Source organism: Syzygium oleosum, unplaced genomic scaffold (assembly GCF_021117445.2).
Source record: "Syzygium oleosum isolate NSW1041296 unplaced genomic scaffold, Sole_v2.1 Sole_v2.08, whole genome shotgun sequence".
Taxonomy (NCBI): Eukaryota; Viridiplantae; Streptophyta; class Magnoliopsida; order Myrtales; family Myrtaceae; genus Syzygium; species Syzygium oleosum.
In genome coordinates, this window is record NW_026607492.1 from 4,867,769 (window position 1) to 4,884,539 (window position 16,771).

General features: G+C 42.3%; 1 protein-coding gene across 1 annotated transcript; it reads left to right on the forward strand.

Moving 5' to 3' along the window:
* The first annotated feature begins 1,958 nt into the window (after positions 1-1,958).
* LOC115685824 (vacuolar iron transporter homolog 4-like) lies at positions 1,959-2,834 on the forward strand. The gene has a single exon (XM_030610954.1). The coding sequence runs from the start codon at positions 1,959-1,961 to the stop codon at positions 2,832-2,834; it is 876 nt and encodes a 291-aa protein (XP_030466814.1).
* The last annotated feature ends 13,937 nt before the right edge of the window (positions 2,835-16,771 follow it).

Below are 16,771 nucleotides of genomic sequence, written 5' to 3' on the forward strand. Positions count from 1 at the left end.
GAAGCAACTTTCGTTTAAATAATGTTTGAAAAAAATCATGCTTGTTAAGGCCACAGGCGAGGCTCGGCCTTGCTCGCTCAAGGACGGCGACCTCGAGCGAGGCCGAGCCTCACCTCACCGGCCTTGGGCGAGGCCGGTGCCTTGCCAGATATGGCGAGACGAGGCAAGGCCTCGCTTGCTTGAGGCTAGCAAGCTTTGGCATGGCCTAGCCTCGCCTTGCCTTGCTGGCGTCGAGCGAGCGAGGCCAAGCCTCACCTCGCCAAATCTAGCTAGGCACGAGCCTCGGGCGAGCCCGGATCTGGCGAGGCCTCGCTCGAGGCTGGCAAGGCGAGGCGAGGCCTCGCCCCAGGCCGGCGAGGCCAAGCCACGCCTGTGGCCAATCGCCGACTGTCGCCGTGGCCAGCAACCGGCCAGAGAAGAAGGTCCAAAAAAAAGAAAAGAAAAGAGAAATAGAAAAAGAAAAAACAAAAAGGTAATTAAAAATTAGAATTAAAAAAAAGAAAATTAAAATGAATGGTTAAAGAATGAGGGTGGAAAATGTTTTCCTCTTTTCAAAAAGAGAAAAATATTTTCCACACTTTTGAAGGCGTTTTGTCCATTGAGGGAAAATATTTTCCATGGTCAGTTTATTTTCCGTGAAACGAATGCCAGAAAACCCGGAAAATGATTTCTCGGAAGTTATTTTCCTTGAAAAGAACGAAGCCTAAGTGAAAGGGTTTTTCTGAAATACAAATAGTGTTTGGCAACGTGTAATGTAAAAGTGCATTACGAAGCAACTTTGGTTTAAATGATGTTTGAAAAAATCACACTTGTTAAGGACTTTTGCTAATTAAATAAATGAACTCAAGCCCTTCTTTGGATGCGACCGAGACCAGCAACCGTCACCTAAGGTCTCACGATGCTTACCAGCGACGCTGCACAAATTGAAAATGACAAGGGTATTTTCAGAATTTCGAAAGTTCAGCGAGGGCAAAGTAGGAAGAAAAGATACATTAGCATTCTAGAAATGCTCAAAACTCAAATGGTAAGGTCTTCACATGCCTTGAGCTTTCGGCATTTTCGGAATGCTAAAATCATGAATTAATGAAATTTGGCCAGTTTCCTTTTTTGCCTTCAAATATTGAAAGTCCAATTTTGCCAATTTTAAAAAACAAAACCCTGCTTCTCGGTCACGACTGCTCTTTGCTCCCTTGCGACTGCTCCGTTCAACTTCTCTTCCTCCCTCGCGACTGCTCCTTGCTCTCTCCCTCGCGACAAACAAAAAAGATTTAAAATTGAATTGACATAATTGTAATTTGTTTATGATTTTTTTGATAATTTTCCCTTTTATTACGAGATAAACCAGAATCGACCACACCGTGCAGCGACATCAAGACAAGAAGATAAACATAAGATCTGTCTAGTGAAACATGCTAAGTTCCAAGGTATTTAATTTAACCTTTGCATCCAATAGCCGAAGGACGCTGGGGACGCTCCGAGGCGCAACAATGGCAAACAAGGTTCACGTTTCGCCTCAAACGCAATCGGAAAGGTTAATACTCTTATTTTTTTCGTTGTTGTTATTGTTCCCTTCACTGGCTGACTAGAAACAAGAATCCCTTGTGTGGTTACACTGTTACTGGACTCAGCGAAAAATTGTCCGTTCTTCTAACCTCACTGGCTCCTGTACCGATTGCATCGTACAGTGTCAAGATCGCCACGTGAGCCCTAATTGGTCGTCCTAGGTTTTTTTGTATATTATACTCGGACACGGTCTAGGAGGGACTCATTGAGCTCAACGTTCTCGATTCTCCATTTTTGTACGCTTTCGCGTACAAGTCGTCACCACCTAAGCAACATGCTTCTCAAAGCCCATGTGTTGTTTATATACCCTCCACGCGCACGGCGTGTGGATTCCAGAATGAGGCCACACTCTCCCTCCACTCGGGCACTGGCGATCTTGCACCTTGGTATTCCTCATGGACTCGTCGCAGACTCCTGGGGGGCGGGGCGAGCTTCCGTCGTTGACGGTGGGGGAGAAGGCCGAGACCGACTTTCGGAGTACTGAGCTGTTGCAGCGGGCTCAGTGGCTCCGAGCCGCCATTCTTGGGGCTAATGACGGGCTGCTGTCGACGACTTCGTTGATGCTCGGCGTCGGTGCCGCGAAGGATGATCGTCGGTCCATGGTTCTCTCGGGCATCGCGGGGGCTCTCGCGGGCTCTTTGAGCATGGCGGTCGGCGAGTTCGTCTCGGTCTCGACCCAGAGAGAGATCGAGCGGGCGAACCTTGAGAAGCGCGCCTCTGTGACCAAGATGGAAAAGCCAGAAGAGATTATGATCACCGTCGCTGCTACTAAGCACGACGGGACCGACTCAGCCGAGCCGACTCAGCGGACCCCTTCCAGAAACACTCCGTGCAGGATGCTGATATGCAAAATATCGGAAAAGAGTTCGCCGGCAACAACAGGGGAGCCTCAGTTGATCCCGCTATTCTCGCCGAGATCGCCTGCACTCAAGGTGCTTGCCGAAAACTCTGCGAAAGCAAAGCAGGAAAGAATCGACGGAGAAGAAGCTTTACCCAACCCTTACAAAGCTGCGGCAGCGTCTGCTTTGGCTTTCCTTTGCGGGTCGTTGTTTCCTCTGCTGCCGGCCATCTTTGTTGCTCAAAACACCCTCAGAATTGTGATTGTTGCGGTGGTTGCGTCCATAGCTCTTGCTCTGTTCGGAGGCATCGGAGCTCATCTCGGCGGTTCGCCGGTGAAAGTCTCGGCTGTGAGGGTTTTAGTTGGTGGGTGGATTGCCATGGGAATTACTTACGGGTTGCTCAAGCCTTTCGACAAAGATGATGTTGAGTAGTTTCAATGGTGGCCATTTCTGTCATGTCAATTTCTCTGTTGATGGCTAAAATGACAGAATGTTAATGATACTTGATACCCATAAATACGCGACTGCTTTTCTGTTCTCTGTCTTCTTCATCGATGCTTGATAGATGATAACATATAGATGCGCAGCTGCTTTTCCATTGTCTTCTTCTTCTTCTTCTTGTAGCTGTACTGTCCACGGACCTGAGGCTGTACGTTCCACGTCGTACTGTAGAATACGGTACATAAGAGGTCGCGTTGTACGTGTAATGTTAAATAAGCTTTTATAAGGTCACTTAATGATGCCAGATTGGTAAAATAAAGACCTTTGTCTAGTAGAAATTTAAAAAAAAAGGTGCGGGTGGATTTAATGTCAATATTTGTTTGAAGTATTTTTAATTAAAAAAAATCAAAATGTGCGTACAAAAAATCTTAATTGTATAAAATGTTATAGTTTAAAAGCATTCCACGCATGCCCCTGAAGCACTGACCTCTGGTAAAATAAAAACTCAATATACCTATAAAAAAATGTCAATCTGAGATAAGTCATATAATATTCGTCAACCATCCATTTGATGTCTTTTAATTGAAATGAACTTTGGCTACATGGGTAAATCTAACTAGTGGTCACTAAACTTTGTTGAACCTTTACATTTAGGTCATTACAATTTGATTTCACTCACTCGGTGGTCTAAACTTTCGATCTATTTTGTTCTTTTCAATTGATGCATTTTAATCAAAATTCAAGGAAGTTTTCCATCAAAGCGTAGATGTGCGGCATTGGTGACGTGGATCCAGAAGCAAGTTTTCCTTTTTTTTTTCTCAAGGCTTGATTCCATAAAATAAAAAAAACTCAACTTTAGGTCCTATCACAATCCTGCCTCTTTCGACCAAAAAAAATATCCCACCTCGAACTTTTTTGTTTAAAAAAACTCACCAACTTTCATTCTAGTTCAAGATCTGCCTCGTTAACCCTATGTCCAAAAGTCGCCTTTGGTTTCTTCAAAATTATGGTGGTTGTTGTTCCTGAGGTGTTGATAAAGATGCATGTTCTAATAATAAATCTCTAACTGACCTTGACGCTGATAATTTTGAGGAAACCAGTGGCAATTTTTGAATGGCGGGTTGATAGGGGCAGATTTGAGATTAGAGTGAAAAATGGTGATTTTTTTTTAAGAAAAAAAAAGTTAAAGACATTTGACCTAAAATTGGGGTTGTTTAGGAAATTAGGCATTTTATTTGCAAGAAGCAATAAACTATTACATAAGTGCAACATATATACTTGCTTACACGAAAATTTAACCAGGTCTTCAACATGAGCAGACACGTGGCTAGAAGACAAAAGGTTATCAACACTAGATATATGACCCATTGTTGACGATCGAAAGAGTGGTCAATATTAATATACATCGATGACCGTAAATCAACTATTGATATATGTAACACTCTAAATTAACCACTAATATATTATCCGCTTTGACCCGTCCCATGTCAAGTCTCACGGTTTTGTCCTTTGGCGTACAAGTGAGCACATTCCCGGGAGGTCACTCATTCTGGTAGTGTTCCCACTTGAGCATGCTTGTTACATCAAAAAGCACATCTGTGAGTTAATTATAGTTTTCATATATATATATGTTGTAAAATATTGCGTTGCAAGTATATAATAGAGAGAATAGAGATTAAGTAGAGAAAGCAGATAAACACCAAAGATATATATTTTCTCTTTTCATTATGTTCTAATTTCTTACACAATGACCAAAACTAAACTCCTATTTATAAGAAAACAAGAATGCACATATCATTAATGTCAATGTATTGAATACATACATTGAATAGGGAGATGAACATTCATTGGAGATTGTACATAGAATGTAGGTTACAAATGTACCATAATAGGTACATTGAATATACATTCATGTATGTAGGTTACAAATGTACCATAATAGGTACATTGAATATAATGAATATTCATTCATGTATTTCATAACACTCCCCCTTGAATATTCATTGTATTCATTATATTATGAATGTGCATTGAATGATACTGCCTCATTAAAAACCTTAAGCTGGAAAAACCCAGTGGGATAAAAACCGGACAAAAGGGAAAAAGAGTACACAGCACAAATTTTAAGATCTCTCCCTTTTATAGATGCGTTAATTGCCTCGTTAAAACTTTAAGCCGGAAAAACCCTGTGGGAAAAAATCGGACAGAAAGAAAAAGAGTGCAATGCATAGTTCATAATATCTCCCCCTCAATTTGAGCTATATAGCCACTGCTGGGGCTAGTCAATCTTGCATCTTATGAACTCGCCACATACCAATGCCATATACTAATTTCTCAAAAGTTGACGTTGGCAATGATTTGGTAAAAAGATCTACAAGATTATTTATGGATTGAATCTGCTTAACATCAATTTGTCGACTTTCTTGGAGTTCGTGCGAATAGAAAAATTTTGGTGAGATATGCTTTATCACCTTTGATATATCCTCCCCTAACTTGTGCAACACAAGCAGCATTATCTTCATAAATTATAGTGGGAGAATTTGTAACCGATGTTAAACAACAAGAATTGTGAATATGTGTTATAACGGATCTTAACCAAACACACTCTCTTCCAGCTTCATATAGAGCAATAATCTCAGAGTGGTTGGAAGATGTAGCTACTAGCGATTGCTTCGTAGAACGCCAAGAAATGGCGGTGCCGTTATAACAAAATAAATAACCGGTTTGAAAGCGAGCTTTATGTGGATCGGATCTATATCCAGCATCAGTATATCCAACTAAACCAGAGGTAGTGGAATCCTCGGAATAATATAATCCCAAATCTATGGTTCCTCGGAGATAACGAAAAATATGTTTAATTCCATTCCAGTGTCTCCGAGTTGGCTCCGAACTAAAATGTGCCAATAAATTTACAGCAAAAGCGATGTCTGGTCTCGTACATTGTGCCAAGTACATCAAAGCCCTAATTGCATTGAGATATGGTACTTCAGGACCAAGTATCTCTTTATCAGATTCTCTAGGACGAGACTGATCCTTTTTGGGATCTAGAGACCTTACAACCATAGGGGTGCTCAATGGGTGAGTCTTGTCCATGTTGAAGCGTTTAAGTAATCTTTTAATGTATGCTAATTGATGGACGATTATTCCATTTGCTTTATGCTCAAGCTCTAGACCAAGACAAAGTTTGGTTTTACCCAAATCTTTAACTTCAAATTCCCTTTTCAAATACTCAGCAGTTTTAGCTAACTCTTCTGGAGTTCCAATTAAATTTATATCGTCAACATAAACTGCTACAATAGCAAATCCGGTTTCTGATTTCTTAATAAACACGCATGGGCGGATAGGATCATTCTTGTACCTTTCCTTAATTAGGTACTCACTTATGCGTTGATACCACATGCGACATGATTGCTTTAACCTATACAAAGATCTTTGCAATTTTATTGAGAATAAGTTACGGGGAGTGCATGCATCAGGCATTTTGAATCCCTCAGGAATTTTCATATAAATATCCGAGTCTAATGAGCCATATAGATATGCCGTCACAACGTCCATAAGACGCATTTCCAATCTTTCAGAGAGTACTAGGCTAATGAGAAAACGAAATGTAATCATATCCATCTCAGGTGAATATGTCTCATCATAATCAATCCTAGGTCTCTAGGAGAATCCTTGGGCAACGAGTCGGGCTTTATACTTGACAACCTCGTTTTTCTCATTTCGTTTCCGGACAAATACCCATTTATATCCAACAGGCTTTACATTATCTGAGATGCGAGTTATGGGTCCAAAAACCTCTCGTTTGGCTAGGGAAGCTAATTCAGCCTTAATTGCTTCCTCTCATTTAGACCAATCTTGCCTTTGACGACATTCGATAATAGATTGCGGCTCACAATCATCATTCATAATTTTATGAGCAACTGAGAATGCAAAAGCATCATCAATGATGATTTCATTCCGATCCCAAATCTCATTACAATATGTAATGGGATTCTCAGTATTCCCAGGGTTGGTGATCTTTTCATGGGTTTGTACCTCTTCAGAGGCAATAAGCTCTTTGGGAGCAAGCACAACACCAGGCTCTTCTGGAGCAGATTCCTGATTTTTCCCCCTTCGTTTTCGAGGAACAGTGTCTTTTGATCCTATCGGTCTACCGCGTTTCAAGTTTGGGGGATTTTGATCCATTTTAGCTTGTCCTTCGGGAACAGCTATCCTAGCTGGAGCATTTGCAACTGGAATATGAGACTTCATTACCTTAGTAGCATCATTAAATGTGTCAGGAAGTCTATTGACCATAGCCTGTAAATGGATTATGCGCTGCACCTCGTTTTCACACTCAAGAGTTCTTAGGTCTAATTGAGATAAATTTTTCTCATTCCAGGAGAAAACCTTAATTCATTTTTGCTTCGCAGCCATGTCAGTTTTAGGTGTCCCAATCGATGGAAACATAGTCTCATTGAAATGACAATTTGCGAATTTGGCAGTAAAAAGATCACCAGTAGTTGGTTCTAAAAACTTAATGATGGACGGTGAATTAAACTCAACATAAATGCCCAAACGGCGTTGGGGACCCATTTTCGTTCTTTTTGGCGGTGCTATAGGCACCTGTACTGCACAACCAAAGGTGCGTAAATGTGAAATATCAGGTTCATAATCAAGAACTATTTGAAGGGGAGATTGTAAGAGACTAGCAGTGGGGCGCAATCTTATTAGGGCTGCCGCATGCAAAACTGCATGACCCCATGCTGTATCGTTGAGATTCGTTCTCAATAATAGAGTGCGGGCAATGATTTGGATATGTTTAATCAAGGATTCTGCCAATCCATTTTGAGTATGAACATATGCGACCGGGTGCTCAACCTCGATTCCGAGTGAAGCACAATACGTATCAAAACTCTTTGATGTAAATTCACTAGCATTATCCATCATTATGCTTTTAATTGGATAATCAGGGAATTGTGCCCGGAGCTTTATAATCTGCGCAAGTAAACGTGCAAATGTGACATTGCGCGTAGATAATAGACAAACATGGGACCATCTACAGGATGCGTCCACTAGTACCATAAAATATCGAAATGGTCCACTTGGTGGTTGTATTGGTCCACAAATATCACCCTAAATTTTTTGCAGTAATAAAGGGGATTCAAGATTAACCTTTGTTATAGAAGGTTTGGTAATGAGTTTTCCTTGTGAACAAGCTTCACAATTATAATCTTTGGACAACAATACCTTTGTATCCTTTAAAGGGTGCCCTTTTGTATTCTGGATTATTCTATGCATCATTGAAGTGCCAGGGTGACCAAGGCGATCATGCCATAATCCAAACTGATCAGGGTTTACCAATCTCCAGGATATGGTGGAGTAGGTTTCAACGGCCTTAATCATGACACAATACAAACTCATAGAAGAAGCTTCTAGCTTCTCATGGATGGTCTTCGGGCCCATCTTATAAGAGGTAATGCCAATATATTCTTTATTTTACTCATAAATAGTCTCAATATGGTACCCATTACGGTGTACATCTTTGAAGCTAAGCATATTCCTTTTTGATCTATTGCTTAGAAATGCATTCTCAATATGCAAGATGGTGCCTTTTGGCAAAACAATTGTGGCATTCCCGAAACCATCAATAATCGGAATAGGACCTGATATTGTATGGACATGTGTCTTACGCAATGTCATACTCGAGAAAAAGTGTCCACTACGAAATATGGTATGTGTTGATGCACTATCAAGCAAACAAACATCTTCCTTTTTCTCGGTATTTTCCATTTGCATTTATGTTGACAACTTCAGGTGTCAAGTATCATAAAATTTTCAAATTAGTTATAGGGTCAAATAATTTCAAAATAATAAATATTATATGAGGTTCATAAGCATTTCATTGCATAACCATATTAAAGGACAATTAAAGGTAACACATTTAACGAAAAACAACTAGAAAAGAAATTATTAGTATCATAAAATTTGAAGTTTAAGTTGTCACCCACCAGTCTGACGCTTCATCAAAGTAATCAGAGGTCCTCAAAGAAATCAGAGACATCCAAGGATGCATTTGCTACTTCAGGAGCAAGAGGAGTCCCACCAACAGAGATATTGTTAGCATCAACTGTGGTTATGGCAGTAGGATTAATTTCAATGGCGTGAGATTCACCACCCTTGCCCCTATTTTTTAAAGATGCCTGGTATAGATCAACAAAGTGCTTTGGCGTACGACAAGTATGTGACCAGTGCCCAGTCATGCCACAGCACTGGCAAATACTTTCATTAGTCACATTCTTTTGCTTCTTTTCTTTGTCATGATTCGGGCCAAAGTAAGATTTGTCATGCCCCGAACTCTACGGCACGCGGCATCCCTTCTGCGGTCGAATTAGTGCGACGTCCCAAGACGCATCGCCAACCCAAAACCCCAAATCAGAGAATATACACACGCGGAAACGACCATACACCCATACACAAACAAACATGACCAAGGTAGCAACGGAAGACAAACAAGAAAAGTATAGAAACAAACTTCATAAACACATGCTTATATTGATCAAGAGGATTTACAACATCCATTAGAAACATAAGTATACAAAGGCCAAAATGGGTCAGCAAGCCACCGTCATAAAAAAGGAATACGTGGCTCGGGGCGGTTAGGTACTATATCTACAAGGGCTCCCTTCCAAAAAGTGTCGGCCCTAAACACTAGCTAAGCTCTAGGCTAACCCCTAGGTGGTATCCAATCCAAGTCGGACCCAGAAGACTCGAATGAATCGTCGGACGACTCGAACTCGGAATCCATAAACTCGGGCTCGGACTCGACCTCCAATGGCTCCTCCTCGGGATCATCCTCAGGCTCCAGCACCTCCTCAAGCTCCCCCTCCGGCTCTGACTCAAACTCCATCGGCTCTGGATCGGAATCGGACTCCCACTCCATCAGCTCCTGCTCCTGCTCCTCATGCTCGGAATCCATGTCGGACTCTATGATGACAGGTCGAGGGTCAGAATTCGCCTCAGACACTGAATCGGGGCTCACTACCTCCCCATCAGCTGCATGCAGGTCCCATCGACCTAACCCGTCAAACGGAACGTCAAAAGTCCTAAGGGGCCCATGAAAGCCGGACTGATCCCGATAGCACCAACTAAGGTAAGGATGGGCTTTGAGCTGTGGCCCGCCCTCGTCGACCCATATGATGGTGTAAAATCTAATATAAACCTCCCCGTTCCAACCAGGGTACTCGATCACCGAACGCTCTATATGGTCTGGGATCCCAAAACGTAGCGGTATGCTGGCCATCCTCAAAGTTGGGGGTCTGAAATGTTGGGGATTACAACAGTGAGAACGAATCTCAGTAAGTAGACCCCCTAAATCTAACCTAGGCTAACATGCACCTCTAGACAAGTCACTATCCAAACAAACAGTGAGTAATCCAACGACTTAGGCCCTCGGGCCCAAATCAAGCACATAATCAACCCTGCAGGTTAGGCACATAATAATAATAATACAAAAACCAATCACGGCACATACATATTATTACTTGGCCACGAACACTTGCCAATCACATACTTGCACTCATTAATGCACAATTCACACACGTGCCAATTCCCAATTAATCTCCGACCTGCGTTAAACGCATCAGGTCCATCACTGCTCGGGACTCGCGTAACACGCCTCAAGTCCTTGACACAACCCGCGTGAACGACGTCTCAGGTTGGCCATCATCCGATAAACCGGGTATCGTCCCGTGTTAAATGCCTCAGGACGGGTTCAATACCCTGCGTTAAACGCATCAAGGCTTATGTAACCACACGTACCCACTTCACCAGTTATTATCTGAACCCCGCGTAAACGACGCCTCAGGGCATTTTAGGTGATCACATGCTCAATGATATTCGTACAAACTCACATGATTTACATATTATGCCAACACTCAATATGCACAAAATCATGGCCATATCATCCAAAACTCGGGGCATCAATCGAATCCACATTATTTACTCAATCCAACATAACAACATGCCCAATTCGCCGTTCAAGGTAATTCAGCCACGTTCCGCAATTTGGCGCACAAAAATTATACTATTAAGCCATTGAAATCACACATGCCTATGGCCCGCGATGTCCCCTCCTTCCTCGGCCATATCAAGTACCCACTATGACATCACAACATCATACAATTAATTCAAGCCATGCATGATTCAGCCACTTCATGGTCCAACCATATCACATATAGCAATCCACATTTAAACCATGGACTAACAACATATAGTCCAACCAAGCTTACACTACTTAGCCAATAAACAGACCACTATATGCCTCTAAATCACCTTTAAAACAGCACATTAGGCTACCAAAGTCACCTCACTATCAGCCCTAATCACCAGTCATTAAACAACCCCTAAATCTCCCTAAATAACCCCTAAACTTGCCTAAAAATGCATAAGAGTCTAAATAGGGTTTAGGGTTTCCACTTACCCAAGTCCTAAGCTCCAAGGGACTGAACTAGGGGGAGAAAAAGGGCTGGATGGCCACTGGTTCACGCCGGACCAGCAGGGACTCCGGCGGCTCCCACGGACGGCGAACGGTGGCGGCGACGAGGCTAGTGGTTCGCGGCTGAGCAAGACGGCAAGGGAGGATGATGGTGATGGTGGTGTGGTGTGGAAAAGGAGAGGGGAAGGGTGAGAGTGTGACCGGTGGTGGTGGTGGTGGTGGTGCGTGAGGCGGTCACGCGACCAGCGGTGGCGCGCGGCTCCGACGGGGGCGGCACGGCCGCGGCTGGTGGGCTGCTCCGGCGGGTTGGCTTCACGTGAGTAAGGAGGAGAAGAGAGAATGGAGAGAGTGAGGGGGGTTTCGGCCGAAAGGGAGGGAGAAAATGAGAAGAGAGAGAGAGAAAGAGAGTTTTATGAAAAACCATAAGTGGGGTTAGGTGAACCACTCCACTAACAAAGACAAGTCTACCCACTCCACTAACACTCTAATCCAAGGGCTAAAATTCAAGGATCAAAGATCTTATCCAAAAATCAAAGGCTAGGATCAATTCTAGAACAAAATATCTAGGGGTAAAATTGGAAATAAGCAAGAGTGATGGGGGCCTAAGTGTCCATTAAATTTCGGCCACACTTGGGGCTGAATAAGTCCATATTAACCTCCAAATTTCAGAATTAAGGCATAGGGTTTAAGGGCAAAATGGTAATTTTCCACTTCCGGTCCAAAATTAAATTTTCCGACCAAACCTATCCCAAATATGATTGGCCACACTAATATGACGTTGTCCTTGAAAATTAGTCGTGTACGTCCGCGAAATTCGACACTCAAGTCCGGATTCAACTCAACGATCAATTTCGCTCAATTGCGATTTTAGTGTCTCTTACTAACGGGTGGCTTTTTAGGGGTTACGCGTATCAACCTAGGGTTACTCGAGCCATGGTGGCCTTGATTACCGAGAAAACGTGAGGATCGATCACTAGTTCTGGAGGTCGCGATCGTTCGAAATAAGTTTTGGATCGTTCATCACGCACACAATCGGTCATGCAGAATCACCCGCGATCCGATCGTACGTCTTTGGCAAATCGATCCGCAATCCTTCCTTGGATCGGCCCACATTGGCCTAAAATATTCTCTCGTCGTTCCTCGAAATCGAAGGTCGATTCACGATCGAGTTCTTGGGTCCACGTACCGTTTTCCTAGTTAGCCATTCCCTATTAGTTAGTATCCCGAGAGTGATCAGCTCCGAGCGAGACTTACTAAAACAAAGTGAGAAATACACATTCATTTCATTGATTTTGAAAGTGGGTCGAATTCAGAATGTCACAAGATCTCCTAGGGCGGTTAAATTTCTTGCCACCTCTTCGAGAATTATGTTCTTGCCTGCGCTTATAGCCCTTAAAATGGCCAGTATTTTTCTCAGAGTTAGCATGTGTTTCAGGCAATGCTTTTGACCCAGCGGGTCTAAGATCATGATTTTTGAGCAGCAATTCATTAGTTTGCTCAGCAGTGAGGAGCACAGAAATTAATTCAGAGTATGTGGCAAATTGACGCTGCCGGTATTGCTGTTGCAATACAATATTCGAAGCATGGAAGGTGGAGAAAGTTTTCTCTAACAGTTCTGCATCAGTGAGCTTGATACCACATAACTCAAGCCGAGAAACAATATCAAATAAAGCGGAGTTATAGTCAGACACTGATTTAAAATCTTGCAGTTTGAGATTTTGCCAGTCATATTATGCTTGAGGGAGGATAACAGTCTTGGTATGATCATACATATCCTTCAATCTCTTCCACAGGGTCTGATGGTCTCGAACGGATAAATATTGAGTCTGCAGGCTCTCATGCAAATGACGACAAATAAAAATCAGTGCATTTGCTTTATCTTTTGCATTTGAGGTTTCGTCTTCTGTAATTGCATTAGCGAGATCTTGCCCTTGGAGGTGCATTTCCATGTCAAGGCACCAGGATAGATAATTATTTCCACTCACTTCCAGGATGTGGAATTTGGGCTTTTCAATATTTGCCATAATTCTTGCAAAACAAATGAATCCTTAAATTAATTAGAAGGATTTCCAAATATCCACCGCCATTTCAGGAGCAGAAGGATACTTTTAGATTGGAAATTGGCCTCAGGCCAAGAAAAAGAAAAATGAAGAATTGATATGAGAAGATGAAGTGTAAGTTGATTAATGAAAACAAAGAGAACACTTACCTTGCAAAAATTATTTACTCAATTGGTAGATCTTCGTGCTGATAACGTGTTGTAAAATATTACGTTGCAAGTATATAATAGAGATAATAGAGATTAAGTAGAGAAAGCAGATAAATACCAAAGATATATATTTTCTGTTTTCATTATGTTATAAGAAAACAAGAATGCACATATCATTAATGTCAATGTATTGAATACATACATTGAATAGAGAGATAAACATTCATTGGAGATTGTACGTAGAATGTAGGTTACAAATGTACTATAATAGGTACATTGAATATACATTCATGTATGTAGGTTACAAATGTACCATAATAGATACATTGAATATAATGAATATTCATTCATGTATTTCATAACATATATATCTCTCTTAGAATTGCTCGCCCCATGTTTGGTGCACAGTTCGATTCATTCATACCCCCTTCGTCATCTTAGAAGCCTGTCAGGAGCCACTTCTAGTCCAGGTCCTCTGGCTCCGGTAACCACTCCCCGCCCTCGTTGTACCGGGTTGTTATGATATACAACGGCGTATGGTTGACACATAGCAAAATTAGTCGGCTCATGCGAGAGCATTCGATTTGATGGAATGATTCTTAAGTTCCAACATGTTTCCGTCGACAAATCCAGCCCAATCAATGTTCATTCAAGCTAAGGTTGATTTTGGTCATAACTTGCTTCCGTGAGTTGAGAATGGGGAAAATTGTCAAATCAGTCCTAAACCTATTGTACGGCGGCCAATTCAGTCCTAAACCTTTTAATTTTGCCAATTCGATCCTAAACCTTTTAAATTCTTTCCAATTGAGTCCTTAGGCCAAATTTGGCCGGCCGGCGACGTGGCCGCCGGCCGGCGTCGGCCGTCTGGTCAACGCTGACGTGGCAATTTTTAATTATTTTTTTTTCAAATTTTTAATCTTTTTTTTCTTTTTTTTCTTTTTTTTTTCTGGTTTCTCCCCTCTGGCCGGTCCGGCGACCGGCCGGCCGCCGGATCGGCCAGAGGGGAGGGCCGGCGAGGCCTCTGGCAAAGCTCGCCTCGCCGCCACGAGGCAGGGCGAGCCTCGCCGGCCCTTGGTTGGGCGAGGCGAGGTCGGCCTCGCCTCGCCGCCGCGACCCGGGCAACGGCGAGGCTCGACCTCGCCTCGCCGTCGCGACCCGGGCGACGGCGAGGCTCGACCTCGCCTCGCCTCGCGGGTCGCGACGGCGAGGCCGAGGCCGACCCGGCCTCGCCCGGCCAGGGCGGCGAGGCTCGCCCTCGCCGGTGGCCAGCGGGGCGAGCTTCGCCAAAGGCCTCACCGGCCCTCCCCTCTGGCCGGTCCGGCGGCCGGCCGGAGGGGAGAAACCAGAAAAAAAAAGAAGAAAAAGAAAAAAAAAACAAAAAATTTGAAAAAAAAAATTAAAAATTGCCACATCAGCGTTGACCGGATGGCCGGCGCCGGCTGACTGCCACGTCAGCGCCGGCCGGCCAAAATTGGCCGGAAGGACTCAATTGGCGAGAATTTAAAAGGTTTAGGACTGAATTGGCAAAATTAAAAGGTTTAGGACTGAATTGACCGCCGTACAATAGGTTTAGGACTGATTTGACAATTTTCCCGTTGAGAATGAGGTTATCAACGTAAAGGCTATTGACCAAGTTATTGATTAAGGAGTTGTCGATTCTCCCTTGTCGATTCTTCATTGTCGATCAAGTATTAAATTACCAATTCTTCGAGACTAGTTGTTGGTTTCAACGCTAATAAACTACATATTGATGGGAGGCTGTTATGAGCAATTTCCTTTAATATTTGTAGATTTCCTAATATGGTTGTTTCCTGGTCAAGGCTGGTTGATGAATTTTGGAAGATGAACCGCAAGGCTGAAGAGTCAAGATTTCAAGTCTCCATGTCATTAATGAGTTTTCTAGTTACTAGATCTTTAATTGCTTTCTAATTCTAATGTCTTTAATGTTTGTCTATTTCCTATTTCCTATTTTCTATGTCTTAGTCCCTCCATAAATAGAGAGTTCTCAAATGTAACGTAGAGTTGATGAATCTTACATGAGTGAATATTTATGTGATTCTTTATCCAGCATCGTTGATGGTGAATCAACCAGCTATTTATCCTTGGCCGGTGGAACAATCATTTATACGTTGATCGTGAGCTGCCATTATCCCAGTTCTTCATCCTTGGTTGGTGGCTCTTTACACTTCGGTGACTAACCTTCCCATATCTTTTTGTCCTTTATACATTATTTCATTCCATTTCAACACACCCGTCCATACACATAACCGAAAAAATCCTCATATCCAGAATCACTCGTCCCACGCATACATCATCGGCGAAGATACCGATAGAAAAGGAGCGATAAGTTATCGATTGAAACACCGAACAAAGACTAGATGTTTGAGAGGCGCTAAGAAATAGTTATAATATTTTAATTTGAAATCACTCGTGGAAAGAACAATGAAGTCGAGCAGATCGTGGAGAATAGATAAAATTAACTCAGCAAGGACAAAAAGATCAAGGCGCAATTTGAAAGGAGTACCCACATGAAGATAAGATTGTGACATCATGAGGATATGGGATCGAGATTGTTGGAAATATAGAAGCATGGCAAAAACTACAGAAGAACTGCTCTGGAATAGTTATGTAATAGGCACTATAAATACTGGTGCTCAACCACTAGAAGCCCCACCCCCAAACAAACAAACATGATATCTTTTAATTATTTTTCAATCTCTACATTGTAGTTATAGTTTTCATATTCACGTCATCGATTAAATTCCGACGTATTTCTTAGCTATAGTTTCTACCGCATGTGGATTAAATTCCAACATGTATCTTGCTGTAATTCATGGATGCCTCATCGTATATTAAATTCCGGCTTTGCATCTTTATCTTCTTAGGCCGCATCTTCAATTGAATTCTAGCACAGCTTGTATACATTTGGTTCCATATGAAGTGAAGTTGTCGATTCTCTTCTCTAACTGTGATATTTCGTGTTCATAATTGCCATAGAACTTGTCTTCTTTGATAAAAATCGAAGAAAGATTTTCGATGGAAGGTATTTTATTGCGGAGTCAAATTCCAGCGAAACAATACTAAACTAAATTCGGACAATCCGTTATAATAGTGGGTCCATGTAGATTTGGCGTGGATTCCCTTGTATCATTCATGAAGTTCAATCTAGTATACATGTTAGTTTACTTTTTTTCTTTGTTTCTAGGACTGTGATGTGTGTGTATGTATAGTAGGTTGAGACGA

What these genes read in the sequence shown, in the direction of transcription:
- LOC115685824 (XM_030610954.1), top strand. Translation starts at nt 1,959, where the DNA reads ATGGACTCGTCGCAGACTCCTGGGGGGCGGGGCGAGCTTCCGTCGTTG.